At 32.5% G+C, this 20525-nt stretch overlaps 1 protein-coding gene across 12 annotated transcripts in view; it reads left to right on the plus strand.

Annotated features, from left to right (window-relative positions):
- Positions 1-20525, plus strand: part of LOC105837254 (CUGBP Elav-like family member 2) — a 388597-nt gene that overhangs the window by 274499 nt on the left and 93573 nt on the right. For all 12 annotated transcript variants that reach the window (XR_004962086.1, XM_036282435.1, XM_036282433.1 and 9 more), the window contains one exon: positions 16963-17045. Coding sequence is in view for 11 of the 12 variants with exons in the window: in XM_036282435.1 (XP_036138328.1) it covers positions 16963-17045 (83 nt within the window). In the remaining variant the exon portion in view is untranslated. The remainder of the gene's footprint in view (positions 1-16962; positions 17046-20525) is intronic.

Below are 20525 nucleotides of genomic sequence, written 5' to 3' on the forward strand. Positions count from 1 at the left end.
GCTTCTTCGCTTTCGTATTATTTCGTACATCGTCGAGAATTCACACCTTCTTCGCCTTTACATTTTTATGCAATAATTTTTAACCTCATTCTTTCTTTTTCATAACACCGATTATTTTAAATTGAGATGTCATGACGCCCTTGAAACATTCATCAAAGAATCATGTTGTATTATTGAAACAAAGAAGCATTTAAACCTTTTCAAGAATTTTTTTCCCTTGGAAGAAAATATGAACATTTTTTAACCGTATTATTTAAGAATACCTATGTAATTATTAAAAAATTATCTAAATGAAAACTAAAACTTATATATGAATAGTGGGTGCATTTCATATGTAAAAATAGTGACATGTATACACAAATATTTTTTTTTTTAATAGATATTGGAATCTTTAATTTCGTAATTTCTTGGTTACGAATTAAAGATTAAAATTGTTAAAAATGTGCAACAGAAAGTTACAAATCCTAAAACCGAAGAAAAAGGTGGATCAAGTTGTAAAAGAAGTTTAATCTACATTCTATTTTTTACTCTCGTATATTATCAACGAGAATTCGTATCTTCTCTGCATATATATTTCTGTGCGATGATTTTCAATCTCTCTTTTTCCCTTTCATAACTTTAATTAATTAAGATTAGGATACCATGAAACCCTTGAAACATTTATCAAAGAATCGTGCTGCATTATTGAGTTAGATAGGCATTCAACCTTTCCAACTTAGAATAAAGTTATATTTATTATCAATTGTATTTATAATTGTGAAAAACAAATTAAATCGATACAGCAAAATATTAATCTCAAATTTCAAGTTGCAAAGATATGTCCTTTTATATAATTTTTTTATATAACTATTAGTTTTTTAAAATAAGAGAGTAAAAGTAGATAATGTATTATTTATACACTAATAGGATAGAATAAAGGTTAGAATAAAAATACTTCAAAATCTCTTTTATAATAATTTTGTTTAATATAATAATAATTTACTCTAATAATATAATAATTTACTTTATTTAAGATTTGACTAAATGTTTATGCATCTATGCAAAAATAAAAATCACAGACATTCTAGTTTCAAAATCAACTGTATTCTTTTTCCAACTGCAAAACCAGTCAAATATATATTGTATATACAATACTATATATTGTATTTTAATAAATATTTAGAAATTATTTTTCTCATGTCTCTTATTCTAGACATTTTAGTAACTACAATTAACTGAATCTTAATATTAAAAAAAAGATCTTATTAACAGCTAGAATAAGAAAAATTATAAGATTTTTCGTTTTCGCCAAAAGAATTATTTTAAATAGACTTAACGACTTTTGACAATTACTCATATATCAAATAGCGTATAGTTTGACATAATATAGAGTAAGAGTTCTACATAAGATGTATAATTAAAGGAAATATACAGTAAATGTGTCAGCATAAATTACTTAAATCTCAGCCGCATTTTCACAGCATAAGGGTGCACTACTAAACTACTCGCACCCACTATTTCCAGCATGTAATAAATTCCGCCCATTCATCGCACTAATTAAACTGGCATAGCATAAGAAAGTTACGCGTAAGGAGATAAATGTTGTGTAGAAGCACAGCCTAACAAAATACATGATCCTATTACATTACCGTCATAATTGTCATAAATTAATAAACACATTATAGAATAAAAAAGTGTGTCTAAGCAAAATGAGACTTGAAACCATACAACAATTATGTATCGTGGCAAACAACGATTTAGAAAATTATCTAATATTAAAAAAAAATATTTTTTTAACTTATTAATAAGATATTTATCAACTATTCTTTTATTATACAAATTGAAAATTATCTTAAAATTCTTCTTATTCTCTAAAAAATATATACATAAAGTTATTTTTATCTCCACGCGATATTTTTCCTTATTTTTTGGTATCCGCAATCTGTCCAACTCTCAAAGAAACGAACAATAAACGTCTTTCTGGCCTGAAATCAATGCTGCTAGACGCTGCGAAGGAATCGGAAGCAAAGCATGCTCTTGTCTGCGCTTTGCTTTTCCAACCAGCTTTTCTCGAGGCGACTTTTCGATGCCAGTGCAGTATGATGGAGGTTGCTTAAAGCACAGAACGTAGGAAAACGTCGGAACCACAAAAGCGAAAGACGCAAGGAAGTGGGCTACGAATTTCGTCAATAGAAAACGTGCCCTTAACGTCGTTCTATCGAAACTGAAGCACGCTCGAACGGCAGCGGGACCTTGGCAAGCAATTATCCCAAAGCTTTGCGGCGAAAGCTTTGTGAGCATGAATCGATTACACAACGTGTAACGTTATCGTATACTTACCGTTTCACCGTTTCTACAGAAGCGCGCATATAATGCGGGCTATATGTATACGTACCTTCGCAGATCCTGCGAGCAAAAACGCTTAACATTAAAATAGAAAGTAATAAAATAAAATATATTTATAACATTCATTATTTATACAATTATTATATTTGTTTTATATTAATAGCTTTCTTATTTTTTTTAAGTGCTACATAAAGTATACGATATTTTTAAGAAATATATAAAATTTGAAACGATGAAACCATAATTTCATCTGGATCGTAGTGAAATGATTAACGTTAAATCGGAATATTTTTCATGCGTTCTACTATTAACGTTTCCATTTGTCAAATTAATTGCTGTACTTTACGTAATTTGTACTCTAAACTGTGTGTTTCCAACTCAACTTGTCTGTATTACTGTTTTGCGTACTCCGTAATCTAGCTATGGTGTACCATAAGACGGTATACCTATATTCATTCGCAGATTAATTATGCCGTTTGTGAGATATAAACGCTATACCGTGCTTACATATATATACAGATACAAATACAATAGCTACACCTTTATAATGTTTGTAAATATAAATTTAAGAGAACCAACGATATTATGTTTTCTCGTATTATTGTATCTTATTATTAATGCTTAGATTTAGTAAATACTAAATCTATATAATCTATATACCAATATATAAATCTATAATGACTCATGGTACAAATCTGTCCATTATTCGTTGTTCAACATAATAATTTAATCATTATACATAAAATCTAACATAATTAACATGTACATACTATATAATCCCCTATCGTTCTTTTTATAACAAAAAATTATAAAGAAATATTTAATAGGAGTTAATGAAAACATTAAGTTCTTCTAGAAAAATCATGAAGGAATATATATGATAGGAATATTAAGCTGAATTTTTACGAATAAGTATAAGAATATTTTTTTCGATTGTGCTATCGAAATGTATTACTATCTTCTGCTCGGATTTGTTTTGGAGTGAGTTAAATATAATTAAAGGATTAAATTTCTGAAACGTACGTATATCACAATGTTGGACATTGAGTGAAAACTCGACAGGATGTTAAAAATGCTCCTACTGAACGTTATTATTGCACTTTACTGTACCAATACTGAAACATTCTTGCACCAATAGCCACGCTCGTACGTTTCCCGATGCCGCGCAGCGGTAATGGCTTTACCTCCGACCGGCGAGCCTCATCGGATTCCTATCGGATTTCTTTTCAGCCACCTTAATCGGATAACGAACGATACACGTCCTGGTAACTCTAATAATTGGTGCTTATCCGTCGTCTGGCTGACCTCTCCCGATGCCAACCAATTGCGCACTCGGATACGGAGTCACCACCTCCTTTTCTCGCATTAAATTCCAATTGTGCAATTATTGCTACAAGAATGAGAATATAGCGAGAAAAATATGGAAAATAATGCTCTAGAAGCTAATTCCATTAATCTTTATTACGATTTCTCAATGCGTATACCTATGTGGAACAACGAGTGTATATGTAATTAAATCATAGTGAATACGAACATAGAAAAATTTCCAAAAAAGCAAATAAAATGATAATTTATAAACTATGTTTTTGTTATATTATATTGTACTATATTTTTATATTATATCATATTATTATTTTATACTATTAATCATGTTATATGTTACACTATATTATTCTATTTCAATGTGAAATAATAATTGAGAAAAAAAATTAATCGCGGAAAAAACTTGTGGATCTAAAATTGTATTCTTAAAATATAATAATTATAAAAAGACGTAAGTAAAATAATTATAGTAAAGGGAAAGAGAAATTAGCGATCAAATGTCAGTACAAAGCAGTATCAATATTTATTCTAGCTTTTTAACATGTATGATTATAATATCTACTTGAACATTTATTAGCACATCTTCAAACAGTTTTTGACCACTTCCTTAATTATTTGACTACAATATAGCTAAACTACAGTATATCACTTTACACACAGCTCGGCCGCGGAAAAACACCACTCGAAAACACAAACATTCTTTTGATGAAATAAATTTAGATTAATATAACTGAGGAGACTACCTGATGGCGAGATATGTGAAGGCTTACTATATTTACTGTCAGTGTTGAAAAGTATACGATATATGTATTACAAATTTCCATTACTGACAATAAATATCAAAACGAGATCAAGGTATGAAAAAGACTATAATGGTGCTTTGTACCAAAAGATCGTTTAGAAAGAAACCACTAATATTTCGTTCCACAGACTCGGTTAACAGAAAGCCACTGTAGGAAAAGGAGAGAAAGAGAGAGAGAGAGAGAGAGAGAGAGAATCACGTAGGAAAGTAGTCAGAGGATTAAAATATCTTTTTTAATTGCATCTTTTTCAAAAAAGATTTAAATTCTAGAATGTATTTCGTAACTGCATTACACCATATCGAAATTGCAAAACCAAATTTTCTGAAAATTGACAGTTTAAGATATGAGTTATACATTTTTTTCAAGAGTTATACCCTTCACGTGCAGAGACACGGATTCGAGATAGAATAGATCCATTGATCTCTCGCACGGCGTGACCGAAATCCACACGTACGCGCTTGCCTCATAAACTTACCCGTATGCACAAGCTGCATTCAGGGAGCATAATCGAGATATCTATCCCGGTGATAGACGAGCCAGATAGGAGTCGCGACGTGAGTCAAGTGACAGGTGGGATAACAAATGTCTGCGCCGAGACATCCAGCATGTATCTAAGCTTTGTCTCTGTCCATGCAATCTCTAAGTGATAATTATTGCTCGGAGTGCGCGCTTATACGGATACGTGATTCAGATGTATCTAATCACAACACACATGTAGAATATATAAATGATTATGTGGCCATATGATTCAAATATTAATTGTAGAATTGACAATTTGGGCGAGATTTTTCGATATATTTTAAATACTGCTAGCATAATGAAAATAGTTGCACTTTTGACAAGCTATGTCATTTATCCTTTTTCTGTATTGAAGTTTTTCATTTTTTTTAAATGTTTTAAGTTGTATATATATACAACTTAATAAAAATGAAAAGTATAACTGAAAAATGTAATTTTATATTTACATTTTGAATTTTATTTTGATATAATTACGTGTAGTATTAAGGTTATAAATTTTTCATTATTTATTAGAGTTAATTATTTTATTTTTTTGTAATATGGGATATTCTCCTTAAAATGATATAATAACGCTATTCTTTAGACCAAACAATCTATTGATTTAATAGATAATGCTGCTTTTCTTAAAACATAGCGTCAAGAAAATATTGTGAAATTTGGTCACGAGGATGGACGAACTGCATCATTTATTTACACGTGACATTGCAGACAGGACACCTGTTTCTCAGCTCTCTCCCAGCGTTGACGGAGACTGATTCGTTTATTATACCATAAATGGTTCATACGTTACTTCTTACGGCAGGCATAATAATAAGTAGAACATAATATGCATATATATTATTTTGTAATATTCCGAAGCGTATTAAAAACTGCTTTTGTTTTTCAAATAAGCGAGAAGCACAGATATATTTTCACATTATAATCAATGACATATATTTAAAATATGCGCATTTGATTAACTTATTTAATCATATTTTATTATTTATCATATTTTTATTAATTATTCTGATAGTTAATTTACTAAAGAAACATTATGGAATTTTTAGTAAGACTAAATTATTCATTACACACACATTCTCTTCGTTATCTGATAATTTATTCTCTAATATATGTACTATATTAAGACAGAGTGCAAAATGATATCTAAGAAATTCAATTATGACCTAGTTTTTATTTTAACAAAGTTATTTTATCTATATTATTTCATTATAAGTAACCTCGATTTATTTTAAGATAATATTAAAATATAATTTATACTCATTTTCCAATATTATAATTTTAATGTTAGACAGTCTTCATATCGCGCATTTTCACAAGATAAAAAATGTTTGAGTATCTATATATAAAACAATTAAAAAATAATGCGTAATACACTTTGTACTTTTTTAAATAAGTAACTCATTCAACGGAATTTTTATTAAATTCTAATTTTTTTTCATTTTATTGAACATTATTTACAGAAGAAACATGTTCAATCAATATTATTTAATGTTTTATCTGACTTTTTTTCTTATTTTATTGTTTCTAACAAAATTATTTTATTGATTGTGACAAAATTTTTATACACGGTTAATATGCAATTATCCTGGAGATATTAACACTACCCGTTGTGTCCTCAACCTCGCAGGACGAACGGGACACCTGCTTCCTGGTCCCTTCTGGCGTTGACGTCGACAGATCCGTTTATTATACTGTACACTTGATCATCACAAGTCTCGCCAGCCGTCCACCTTAACGCTTGCCCGCACTACTTGCTCGTAGAATCCTTGCAGCAGGCCTTGCAACAAGGACGTATATACGCGTGCCCGCACGCGCGAACGAATTAATACCGTCAAGATTAGTGGGAGCGCCGACTAACTAACTGACTGCTAGCAATTTGGATTATTCGCTTCGCTACACTGGTTATGGGGAGCCTTGCCATCAATTTCCCCGATCGAGCAATCGAAATGCACGCGTATATTAAAGGAAAGCGAGACTTTCTGGATCAAAGCGATATAGACATTTGTGTGTATCCTGCGAAACACTTTCTTTTTAAAAATCATTATGCTGTTCGCTCGAACCTTAGCAAGATGATTGTTCTAGCTTGGAAACATAAATATTATTCAAATCGACAATTCTTTGAATTGAAATATAACTACAGTATTTTTTCTCATATATTTTTGTAAGTTTTCCTCTTTAAGAACATATTATTTCAGAATCTGCATTTAGATTCATCCATCTCTCGTCGACTCTCATATTTCGAACTAATTCAATCAATTATGTTAGAACATTGGATTAGAATCTTGGATTTACAAAGCCCGCATTTTCAGAAACCTTAAACTATTAAAAGACTGGGAAGATAATGATGACAAATGTGTAATCAATTTCAACATTTATTTCAATTACTGTCTTTACTGAGATAATATGAAAAATCGATGTACATTTTGTCCCCTATATAAGTTCGAAGGATTTAGGTTGATACCAATAAGAGTATATAAGGGTACATATTGCAAACGGCAATAAAAACCCCGATAAAGGCCAAGGAAAAATTGTGACCGCTATATTTTCTGGATCCTGAGCTGGCCGCTAAATTAAACTCTCAAATGTCCGCGCCGTCCCCGGCCATTTCTCAGGACTCGCTGCACCGTACTTTGTTCTGCTTTGCCCCAAACCGGCTTGTAGAACGAGCGCTCGCAGAAGCGATCACACGGAGGCTTATCGAGTCGCTACTTGATTGTATAAGATCGGCAACATCAAGCGTTATCGATTCCGGGCAATTGCGAACTTATTGCTCGAGCGGCAAAACGATCGGGGTTTTATCGCAATAACTCCAACGACAAATAGGAATCTTATCGGCTGTAGGCTGGCTCTGCTGTTCGTGCACGATGAAGCGCATGAGTAGACAGGAACAGGCCACCGTGCAAGGAAACAGAGTGGAAAGCGGCCAGAGCGGAGCGCCGCAAGCGGATCCTTGCGAGGGATATTATCCCGTGGGAGGAAGCCATCTTTTACGTGGCTGGAATATCAATGACGAACAGATAAAAGTATATCGCGATACTATCCAGCCAACAAATGCGTATTGGGAATCCGGAATTTACATACGGGCATGTATAGGGTGCTTTTAAATTAGTTACCATGGTAGCGGACGTTTCTGATGAGGCGCCGCAGATAGTAACTGCGGCTACAGGCTCTTTTCTCCTTTTATTAATATTTTATATTAAAAAACTCATAATTTTAAAATATGCATATAGTTATTAAAAGTACATGTAAATACCATAAAATAAATGTTTATACTTTATCAAATATGTACATACCGCTCTTTCGTGAATACAAATGGCGTAATCTTTGCAAAAATCTTTTATTAATATGATGTAATATAATATAATAAAGATATTATGGATATTGATAAAAAAACAATAGCAAATGTTATAAAAAATAAATAACAACTTGTAATATAACAACTTTATAATATTTTTATATCAGAACTAAAATTCTATCTTGGGACATTCATTTTCGTTACATTCAAACATTTCTTTGACTGTATACTTTCATTTTTACAAGCAATTGAGCCTGTGAATTAAATTGCACCCTCTAGATAAATATCATAATTCTATTATTCTGGGCTATATATGTACATATGAAAGAGAAACACTTTAGAACACTTTATATATGTACATCTTATATACATATACTTAGATATATATATATATACATACACACACATACATAAATACACACACACACACATATACATTTCTACATGTTGCAGCACGTTTGTAATTTCATGGCAAAAAGAGCCTCGCATTTCTCGAGCAAACCGGATACACAAAAAGTCTCGCGGGAGTTGTGTCCTCCACACGTACGACTCTGCAAAATCCCACGTGACGCACCTGATTGCCTCAATTCGCCCGATTTTGTACCATCAGAACACAACTGGCACACTGCTAACGAGGCAAGATGCAATTTGAAATACATTGCAAATTTTCATTCATTTAAAAGAGTGTAAACTTGTATGCAATTTTCTTATGTAGATATTTGAAGAAATAACTATATATTTACAGACGTATAATTACTACAAAAATTTATGTAATAAAAGTTTTTAAAATTGAAAAATTAACCGAATTAAAAATTAGCGTAAAATAGAAAGTTTTATAATAGCAAAAATGTATAAAAGTATTTAGCGCTTGATTATTAAATAGTACAATACGTGTTATTTTAAACTTCAAAAGCACAACTACAGTAAATATATGTATTTATAAATATATATCTATGTGAAAGACAATAATTTAGGCTAACATTTAGCTAAAAATTATTTGTGAGATTATAATATTTTAGATAATTGACATAAGAAAATAATTTTCCGCGCACAATACTTTTAGTGTTAATTCTCGCGGGTTGACTCACATCAGTTAGTGAGTGATGATTCACTTAGGACAGTTGTCAAAAAACTTTCGACAGTCTTGCTTGCTGTTTTATGTCTTCTCGCGATTTTTTCTGCTTTATTAAGCTTAAGATTTATTGTGTAAAATTTATATCGAATTCGAAAATAACCGATATTCTTGTCCAAGCTGCAGTTTCGTTACTCTCGATTACATTTCAGGAATTGCTGAGAAATAGCAGGTCTCAGATTTATCGCAGTGATGTCCGCTCTGTCCATCACGTTTTCTTATGTAATTCTCGGTTACGCCATTTCCGCTACCGAGACGTTCCTCTCGGTCAGATAGTTATCACGACCGACAATACAAGGACTAGATCTTATCAAACTCTCGATCTATTCTTGATCCTTAAAGATTATCGCAAATCGATGTCGATCTTGGCAAACTGTCTCAGCGCCAGAAATCCGAAAACCAATGTGCAGTAGTCGACGAAGAACTTTTATCGAATGCGAAATCAATGCGTGAGTGATTGCACTGAATCGCATGTTTTATTCTTCTCTAGTTTTGCGCGCACGCGAGTAGTCTTTGACAAATCGTAAGACGATCGTAAGTCAACTTGACATTTCTTGATATTGATTTCAATCGTATGTAATCATTGATTACATACAGTAAAAATATTTTTACTAAGTACCTCTTATGATTTATTTTAATTATTAGATGTTATTTATGATGTAATTATATATTGCAATATATATTTTACTTATCAATAATTATGGTGGAGATAAATAATTATTAGACCAACTAAAACAATTTAGACCATAGAAAATAATAATTTTTTTACACAATACCCAAATTTATTGATTAAAATAATAAAGATTTTTCAGTACGGGACAGTTATCTTATCTATTCTTTACTAATGTTGACCATTACGAGAAACATCTTGGAACCAACATCACCGTTTGATCTTCATCCAAATCAAATCTGAGAATATCTCTCGTAGGAGAGTGCACGAGAGAGGTATTTCGAATCGAAAGGTTCGTATCGCAAAGGGATCCTTCTCTTCGATCCGAGTTCGATCGTTTCGGCACAGCTGCAGTTGATTGTGATCGAGCCGAGTTCCTTAGAGACTTGGCTTTGTTCTCGAGCTAATCATAGAATTTACGTTGCTTGATCGGTCAAAGGTAGCACTGCGGCTTGGGGTGCACACTCGTGCCCACCCACACCTGAGTTCGACGGAGAACCGGTATCGCTGATGCTGTTTGCACCTCACAGCGACGCCCACTTGATATCAAAGGTCATTCTGTTCGGTATGACCGTGAGATAACCGTGGGTATAACTCAGTCTTATCTTCCTTCGTTAAACCCGATTTACGCATCCTAGTAGCCGTGCTGAGTCTCAGGTGAGTTTCGGACAGTAGCATCTTTGAATAGCTATAGTGTTCGAGACATTAATGGCGTGAAATTGCCTGTTAAATCTGCAATCAAAATACATTTTTTAAATGTCAAATTATAATCCGAGCACAAACATATTTTTCTATGAGTATTCTAATAAAATTCACTAATCTGTCTTTGAGGAATTGCACCGAGACATAATTTTTTTAATTCGCTGTTAAATGTTGAACAATTTTACAAGTTTTTTTTTTAATTCTCTCAAATCGTAAAATGCTTTCTCGAAACGTTTTTTTGTTAAAACGTATCTCAATTCAAATGTTTGTAATATAATGTTTTGTCGTTCAACATTGCCAATTGAACTTTTTCAATTAGAACTTGAATAAATCGATGTAATCCCGCCCTCCCCTTCTGTCACGATCAGCCATTTTATGTATTCCGCTTTGACAAATTTGATTTAATTCCATAACTTTAGTCAACTTGATGTATTACAAAATTTTGCAAGAAAAGAAATATTTGAAACTCTTTATATTTTAACTCGGAATGCGGATAAATTCCGCGCATAATACGAATGCGAATGTTCTTTTGGTCAACATGACTTGTCTTTATTTCTGAGCACAGGTATGTGCGCCGAAATACTTTGCGTGTTACAAACCGCACATTTTATCGATGAAACTTATTTCTACTGTGTAACCATAATGGAAAAATTCTATTCAAAGCAAATTCCACTATTGAACATTTTTTGTTATTCAGATTTATTGCATAGGATACTGTCAGAATATCAATTAAAGCTAATTGGAGAATAATTCATAACAGATATAATTCATTGAGATTGGATATTTCATATTAACTTCGTGTTTAAATGCTTTAAGTGTGCATAGCAATTTGATAAAACAAAAATAAATTAAAGTTATTTTATTAATTAAAATTTTATTAATTAAAATTAATAACAGGATACAATTTTTAAATTAATACTAATAACATTTATAAATAAACTTATTAAATTTTAATTCAAGAAGCTAATTTTACATTTTATATATTTTAACTATTATGCTAAAAACGTTAAAACAGAAAGGAAAAAAATATTGATCCGTTGTTTTTATTTCGGATTCTTAATACACACGTTTTATTATTTTAAAAGACGTATTATTTATAATAAAAATTATCGTCTTTTCTGCAGACAATTATGCTTTTCAAATAAACTCAATTTATCTCTAAAAGCAGTCTGTGAAAAACGATAAATAAAATGGTTTTTTTTACAAGTCGCTTTAACGGAAAACTTATTTAAAGTAATAGACAAGAAGCTTTATTTGATTATGATTTTATAACATGGAACTTTTTATGTTTTAAAATTCATAAAATTTCCTGAATTCTGATCATTTATATTGATTTAAAAGAGAAATGCAGTAGCTATTGTAATTTATTTCTGTTGTCATGATCGACTAACAGACATAGCAAAATACGACGTCGTAGTCTACTGATTCAGCTCTTTGTCTGGTGTTCTTTTCACCTCGAAGTATCCCATTTCGAAAAAAGATATCACCAAACAGTATTCCATGTTTCGCATAAAGAAATCAAGTTCATTTTGGGACTGATACAAAATTTCGTCGGCAGCCAGATTATTATATTAATAAAAAATTCAGGAATTGTGCTATAATTAAAAATATCTCTACTTGCAGCGACCATCGTGCACCGGTGCGATTTTAGAGAAGTGATATTGATTCGTGTCGAAATTAGTTACATTCGTATCGGGCGCGGAAAAGCACACGGGAGATTTCTGAGGCAGAAACGAGCATTAGCTCTCAAACATGTCCGCGGTGAATTTCCCCGCGGACACTAATCACGCATTGGCGTCGAGAAATTAGTCACGAGCTAGTGGGACAGATAGCGCAGGTTTCCGGCTACCGATTAATCGACCGTATGGTGCACCTCATGTCTTCCTTCTTGCTTACAGTAAAACAAAAAAAAAAGATATATATACATATAAACATGTGTATATGCCGTCGTATATTTGTCGAGGAAATGTTTATCGAAAATGTCGATCAAAAGTTTTAATTTAATCAAAAATATTTCACTTTAAACTTCCAATGCGCGAACAATAATATTGGACATGAAATATTGACTTCTTCCTAATGCTCCTTCATGTCCTGTGCAGCGTTTCGGCACCACAATGCCCTTCGTAGCTTTCAGAAATACGTATGAGGCATGCATAATTCGCGTCTCGAACGACTCAAGCGTTTCACGCGACGAGTGTCGCGCGAATATAATCCGGGGTCCAATTAGCGATAATTACGGCGTGAATTGGGAATTCCTAATGGTGGGTATCCCCGTTAGTTCGTTCGTTCGTTCGTTCGTTCGTTCGTTCGTTCGTTCGTTTGTGTTCACCGTGATTTTTGCAGACGACGTAATTCGAGGCGCAAATTAAATTCGTTTCTCCTGCCTCCTAATGCCGACGATTCGTTCGTTTGTGCGAACTGGAAGAACTTTAAGTTAAATGTTCTTTCTTGCGATGTCGTATTGCCATTTCGGGGGGATTTTCTCCAACCGCAATCATAATCGCGAAAAACGACAATTTTACCACGTTTCGGCATAAAATTCAAGCTAATTTTCCGCTCCAGATGCCAGTATTTCGAGTTATCCTCAATATTGGAGAAAGGGAACGACGGAGAATTAACGTATAAATTGGTTAATAATTCGGCGCATTGGTTTACAATGTATATTGTGTTGGTATTAGCATTAAACCTGCTAACAATGATTATTTTGTTCAACGCTATGAATAATTCTCTTCGATTCATATACGTGGTTGACATTAAACGTGCTATTCATATCGCTTCGTGTTGCACATTTGATTATGACTTAATAATTCAAGTTTTTTGTAACTTTCTCTTTGACTTTATTTTATTGTAAGTTTCCTGCAACTATATATAGAAAGAACAGTGTTATTAACACTTAGAGATGTCGATATATGACGAGCTTAATCACTTCGATACATAGTAATCTCCATAAAGGTACGCTGTGAATATCTTTTCGCTCTTATTTATTATGTATTATTCCGAGATGTTAAAGTAATGTTTCGATTTAACAATGTTACTTGCTTTTGTGAAGTCTCATTCTTGTAAAATAACCCGACAAAGCTGTTACTCTGAATAAAACATGCCGTTTAAACTAATTCAGAAAATTACACTGGTTTGCAACTCGACACAGTCGTGGAAACTATCGCCATTTGGACTATGTTCCGAGTGCGCTTGGGAATACCCGGACGCGCTACCGTGCAGCTTAATAATTTACTTATTAATTATTAATCTCAATTCGCATACGATGCGTGTGGAGCAATCACGACAATTACATTGTATCTCACGCGTGCATTGGGTTTGGCAAATTATTGAAATTATTTTATTTCTTACTTTGCGCATTGTTATAAAATTTTATTTTAATTGCTCATCTATTACGTATTAATAATTAATTTCTCTTAGAATTTCTCTAACATTGCACCAATAAATTGAAATTAAAATTTGAAAACAATAACTATAATTTTAATCTACTAATTAAAATATGTAAATTATTAAATATAATTAGAAAATGTTAATTATTAGCGTCAATAAATGTGAACAGAGTTTAAATAATTTAAAGATGTAGGCGTTTATTTATTTCATCTTTACACTTCTGGACGATTGATAAATAGTTTTAATAATCAAAAAAGTACCTTTTACATATTTTCAAAATCGGCTGAGACGAGGAACGAAATAATTCGACAGTGATAATGTGGAAGCAGACGGGAATTGACGTTAGCACCTTGACGAACGAGGTCATTTGTAGACACGGGCATTACAACGGCCCGGTCGATGGGCGGCGAAGGGATGCGTGGGGCAGTTTGCAGGCGGTGATTTAAAGGTCTATGGAGCGATGATGCCTTAAGATTACTTACTCACCGGAACATAATTTCCCGGCTCCCGGCTGCGTAATTTACGGAACTTGTTGGCAACACGTTAAGAATGTCACTTCCTTCACTATGGCATGCACGCGAAGAACTTCATCTTATTTGTAATAAAACAACCTTAATTTTTAAATTTTTAATTATCCTTACGGAAATTAAAGATTAATTTTTTTAAATTTTACTATGCATACCTAATGAATTTATATTGAAGAAACAAATATGAGATAATTATAAAAATTATCTTACTATATTTGATTTGCTTCTATTTGTTCTTCCGTGATAACATTTTGGTAAAATTATTACACATTGTCAGTTATTTCCCTATTAGCAAAGATTCCCTTTATATAATCTCGAGTTACGTGGAGTCCAAAGTGAAATATTATATGCAAGTGTGCCTGAAGCAAAATTCCTTTTTTTGATTAGGCAAACTTAATACATTGGTTCTAACATTCCAGACCATTCTGCTATATATCGGGTTGCACGATTCGCAATTATGCATTCATCGCGGTACCATGCGTTATTCAATGCGATATTGAATATCACGTTACCAAACAAAACATTGCGGAATATCGGGATTTCCTCGAGTAATTGGAAGGCTTGTTACCGAAACTATTACCGCGATCGCATTATAATTACACCCTCTGTACTCAGTGCCGCGTTGCAGGTTTATCATAATTTCGTACACACCGTAAATAGGAAACCTGTTAATTGAACCCAACCGTTATTAACTTACGATACCATTAACTTTGCGATATCTTAATTATCCTTAATGCTACTTACTGCTGTACAAAAGTTTTAAGTACGTTTCAATATATTTGGAAATCTAATCGCAATTGATACAGTTAACAAAATTTTCTTGCATATTATGTGACAATTAAGAAAATTCGTGATACTTTTTTTTATTTTAGAAATCTTTGTAAATTGTACTTTCACAGATACCCGATTTGTAGATTTGTAGATTTATTTATAATTTTGTTGAACTTTTTACCAATCTTTCGCTTTCTATTCGCAGAATAGAATTCAGTCATCTTTCTTCGTTTATAGATAAACTAATGATTTATTTGGGACGTTAGAGATACCAAAGAAGGATGGGAGTCGAGTATGTGGTGCTAGTTGAGAAAGAGGCGGGGATCGCTAGCGATAGAACGGCGTATCGAACTTTTGGGAACTCGTAACTATCGACCGGTTGAAGCTTGGATGGTGTCCAGCCTCGACAACCGAGGGATACGGAAGACTCTTGATGAGGTCCCCGAGAGTCGACTTCACTCTTTCCCTTCCGATCACCTCTTCCATATCGAACCTGTCACCGGTTGTACGAACTCTGCGACCATTCGTGTCTATCATAGTTTCTTGTTGGTAGCCACATTGGGTACGATAACCCGAAGTGTGGAACTTTTCATTCGCTTACTGCCAGAAAATAGCGTTGTGGTTTTGATAGCTTTATCTTTTTTTTTTCTGCCGCATATTGTGAAAATTTTCTATTATTTTTGTTACCGCGTGTAAATTTTTACAAATTATATCCACCAATAAACAAATTAATTTTTTTTTTAACAAATTGTCCAACGATAACTAAGTAATAACAATACGCAATGTTTAGAACATATTAAAAAGATATCTTAAAGACATCTTTCTCTTTCCATTGAAAAAAAAGACAGTCTGAACTAATGCAGTTAGTATAGCTAGGCATTTCTGCCGGCTTGTGTATATATATCGACCGCTTTTTAGCATTGAAAAGAAATTGATTACATCTATTGAAAATCCATTAAAGTTTTTGCACTCACCGATATCTACACTTTAAAAAGCATAGATTTGAAATAGTATGGATTTATCATTATTTTTTAGAGAGTAATCTCTATAATAAATCTCTGAAGAAAAATTTAGTTAATCTTCCACGAATCTGGTGAATAAAAGACACGTCTGAATTATGTGGAGTTAATTTTATTTTGAATTAACCTGAACATTATCCATCTACAGATATATCATTTAAATAAAAATGCAAAATGGCTATTCATCATTTTTGTAATAAGAACAGATTCAATTAAAACTAAAAAAATTTATTTTTTAAATAAATGATTTACTATAAAAAACAGTAGGAATTTGTTAATTTTTGACTTTAAATAGGAATTGCTTTTAGACTACTTGCATATATTTCACAAAACAGTTTTAAAATTGCTGAGGTTGATTTATTCCCTGTACACATAATTTGCAGAAAATTAATGCAAAAATATTTTTAAGCATTTTTAGTTAATAAAATAATCAATTAGTTTTCTTCTTTAATTATTCAACTAATTAAGACCATCAATTTTCTGTTACAGGATGTTGCTTCGTAACCTTTTATACCAGAAAAGCAGCTTTAGCAGCGCAGAACGCTCTTCACAACGTCAAAACCTTCACGGGGGTAAGAGAACTATAATTACTTATTAACATAATGTTTGATTATAATAAAAATATACTCGTACGTAAGTTCGTTAAAAATTTAAGTAAAAAATAAACTAACATAATAAAATTAACAAAAAAATTTTAACTATTTGTGTAGTAAATTAAATTCTAAATACACATTTATTATGGAGGACTGTAACAACTATATTGCGATATGAATGGATATTATAAAACGTAGTTATGATATTATGACCTCGATATATTATGGACATGCGCGACGGATTCACGATTATCTTTCAAACTAAGCGCAAGTTTAGTCACCTCTGATCACAAATCGTGGTTGTTGCTGCGTGTTGTCGTTGTTATCGATAGAAATGTTTAGATAGGTTCAGCGTATGCCGAGTATCGAATCAATCGCCAGACGCATCCGCTTAGCCGAATAATGAACGTTTACGCAGATAATTATCCAAGTGCCGATGATTGACCGAATAATGAATATTAATACAGTTGATCGTTCGAATAAATTATTCAAATCAATGTGGCGGCTCAATGAATCTTTGAGTAATCATCGATACAAGCGAACGGTCTGTCGCAAACAACATTTATTTATACTACTGGAATCATGTCTTTCGAACAATTGAGCCCTTTCTTAATCACGGAATTAAATAATTTAATTGTTCCAATATTACAAACTTACCGAGTAATGTCACAATTCTGGAATTTTAATTACATAAAAAATGGAAAATTATATTACCGATGAAAAATAACATCCATAATCTCGCTATTATCTCTTAGCTTTCATCTAGCTTCCATAAGTTTTACGTGTCATAAAAACAAATATTTGCAAAAAAATACTACATAAATAAATTTATGTAAAATCGTATGTTCACACTTAAATGGTCGTTTATCATTAAAATGCTGTTAAGAGGTAGTAATACTGCAAAATTTATAAAGCTAAGAAATTTATGCACGTTGTTCAAGTGCAAAATGAGCGTTAACAAAGCCCAGAATTAAAAATGGCGATTTTAAATGAAACTGTGTACAGAACCATAGTACATATGAATGAGAAAATTTAAACAATTTCCTCGTCGGTGCTAATTGATTTAACTGGAGCAAAAATTAGAGAAAATTTCAAATGATGCATTTTTAATCTTCTCTGCCTCTCTTTCAAATATTCGAGACTGGGACACCATTATGAAGCACTGGATTCTCTTTTTGATTCAAGATAACGCCATCCTCGCCCGCTCGGAAAAATATTCTATCAGAAAAGCAGCTTTCCTTTCTTCAGGTTTAGCGTCCCGTCGATTACAGGCGACCGGAGGGCGAAGATATCGTTGGAAGTGAGCCCGTACGATAATTACAGTTTCCCTGGAAACTTTCGATGCAATTACGAGACGTCATTATGAGCATTTAACCGAGCAGGCCTGGCAATTCCGTCCTTTCCCTATCCTCCCCGCTTCCAAGCTTGTAACTTTCATACACATGCGTGCTTATGCCTGAATTTACGAGAATAATTATTATCGATCGAAAGAGCGAAAGGACGTGCTGAACGTGCGACGATCCCTGGCAAAGCCGCGTGTGGATCGTTAATAATGCTCGATACGTTAAATGTGGCTGAACCGCAATAAATTGAATCAATTACATATGATATTTCATTATGTTAAATCTATGAAAATCTTCCTTTCTATTAGCAACATGAACTTAACAATAACGTAGCAGTTGTGTTTCTTTAATTATGCATGTATGTAAATTGTACAATTTTTTTCTAAGATTTTTTTTACATAATTTATTTAAGTTTTACTTAAGTTTTACCTATCTTTTTGCTATTACTTTAATAATATATTTTTATTAATTATGAGAATAATAAATTGCAGCGATTTAGAAATTAAAGTTATTGTAAAATTACAAATGCGTATACGGACTTTATTCGCTAAATTTATTACACGTGTGCAACGTTGAATTTGCAAATAATTTGAAATCGTGCTACATATATTATAAAATATGTTCAAGAAAAAAAAGTTTTACTAATCCGTCGAGCGAAGCGAAGCAACAAGCTTTTCTTACGCATCGTGCGGCGGCAGCATCATCTTGGCATCGCTTCAGACACCTTTTCTTCTGCAGGAATGACTGATCCGCGCAGTCATTTAGGTTTAGTGAACCCACACACACACACGTACTCGGACTCAACATATTATGGACACACACACACACACACACACACACATATCTCACAGCTTATGTATACATGTTTTATGGGTTAGTAGTTAGTGCAATAAATAGTTAAGAAAAGTAGAAGTAAAATTTAATTTTTCTTAAAAAGGATAGTAATAAAAAAGAGACTAAAATATAAATTTATGTAAATGAAATGGAGTAGCACAAGCTAAAACTCACTTTTTTATTTATAGAAAGTCATCTTTTCACATTCCAGCATATTATGGTTACAATACAACAGCTAAAAATACACAATAGCTGCATTATCATAATATTAAAATCCCACGAAACTAGTTCATATATATTCTTTCATATATAAAATCGTAATATTATTATAATGTAGATATTTCTTTGCAATTTGTTAATCATTTTTTTATAAAACTAATTACAATATTTGATTGTCTTGACTACTTGAATTTTTATCTGACATTTTCTTTTAATATTAGCCATATATATAATATTATGTTTTCAGTATATAATGTTCTTCTAATTGTAATGTACAAAAAAAGTTTTAGAATTAAATATAAATCTTGGAATAATAAAGTAAACAAGAAAAAGAAATGTTTATAAAAGATGTTCAAAGATTAATACTGAAAATAATAATTTCTTTATTATTTATCTTTATAGACAGTCTGTTTAGTTTACTCGATGCTTTATATATTAAACTCTTCTTACCGATCTATTTATAAAAAAAAAGCAACAAGCTCCACTTGTTCTTTGTCGCTTTTAAAGAAGGTCGCGTGCCATGAAAGAGGCCGAATCTGAGACTCTTACGCCGGCTGTTAATTAAGGGGATTAAACAGCCGGAAGTCAAGCAGTTGAAAGAGCGCGATGGACAATCGGAAAGAGAGTGATAGAAAAGAAACCTGGAGCAGGAAGTTTCTCTGATGTAGAGAAAGGGGAAAAATGTTAACAAGGCAATAAAGCATCCTTAAATGACGCATAAAAAAAGAAGGAAAGTAGAGAGAGAGAGAGAGAGAGAAATAGAAGGAACAAGAAGAAAGAAGAAGAGGAAAGGTGAATTGCAGAACGTCGTTTTCGCAATGAAAAGGGTTGACTGAGTATAAGTGGGTAGCTGAAAGGAGCAAGAGTCGAAAGAGGCGGCGGAAAACGAAGAGGACGATCAGGAGGTTACAAACTTCGAATAGGGAGCAAGAAGAATAAGTGAAGCAGCGGGAGAGGGTAGATAGGGAAGGGAAATGAGGGCGAATAGAGAAACGGCTTGTGCATTTGAAGGAGTTTAGCTTTTCTCGTATCAGATTTCGTTTCAACGAGTTGAGAGGTCTGC

Source organism: Monomorium pharaonis, chromosome 2 (assembly GCF_013373865.1).
Source record: "Monomorium pharaonis isolate MP-MQ-018 chromosome 2, ASM1337386v2, whole genome shotgun sequence".
NCBI lineage: Eukaryota > Metazoa > Arthropoda > Insecta > Hymenoptera > Formicidae > Monomorium > Monomorium pharaonis.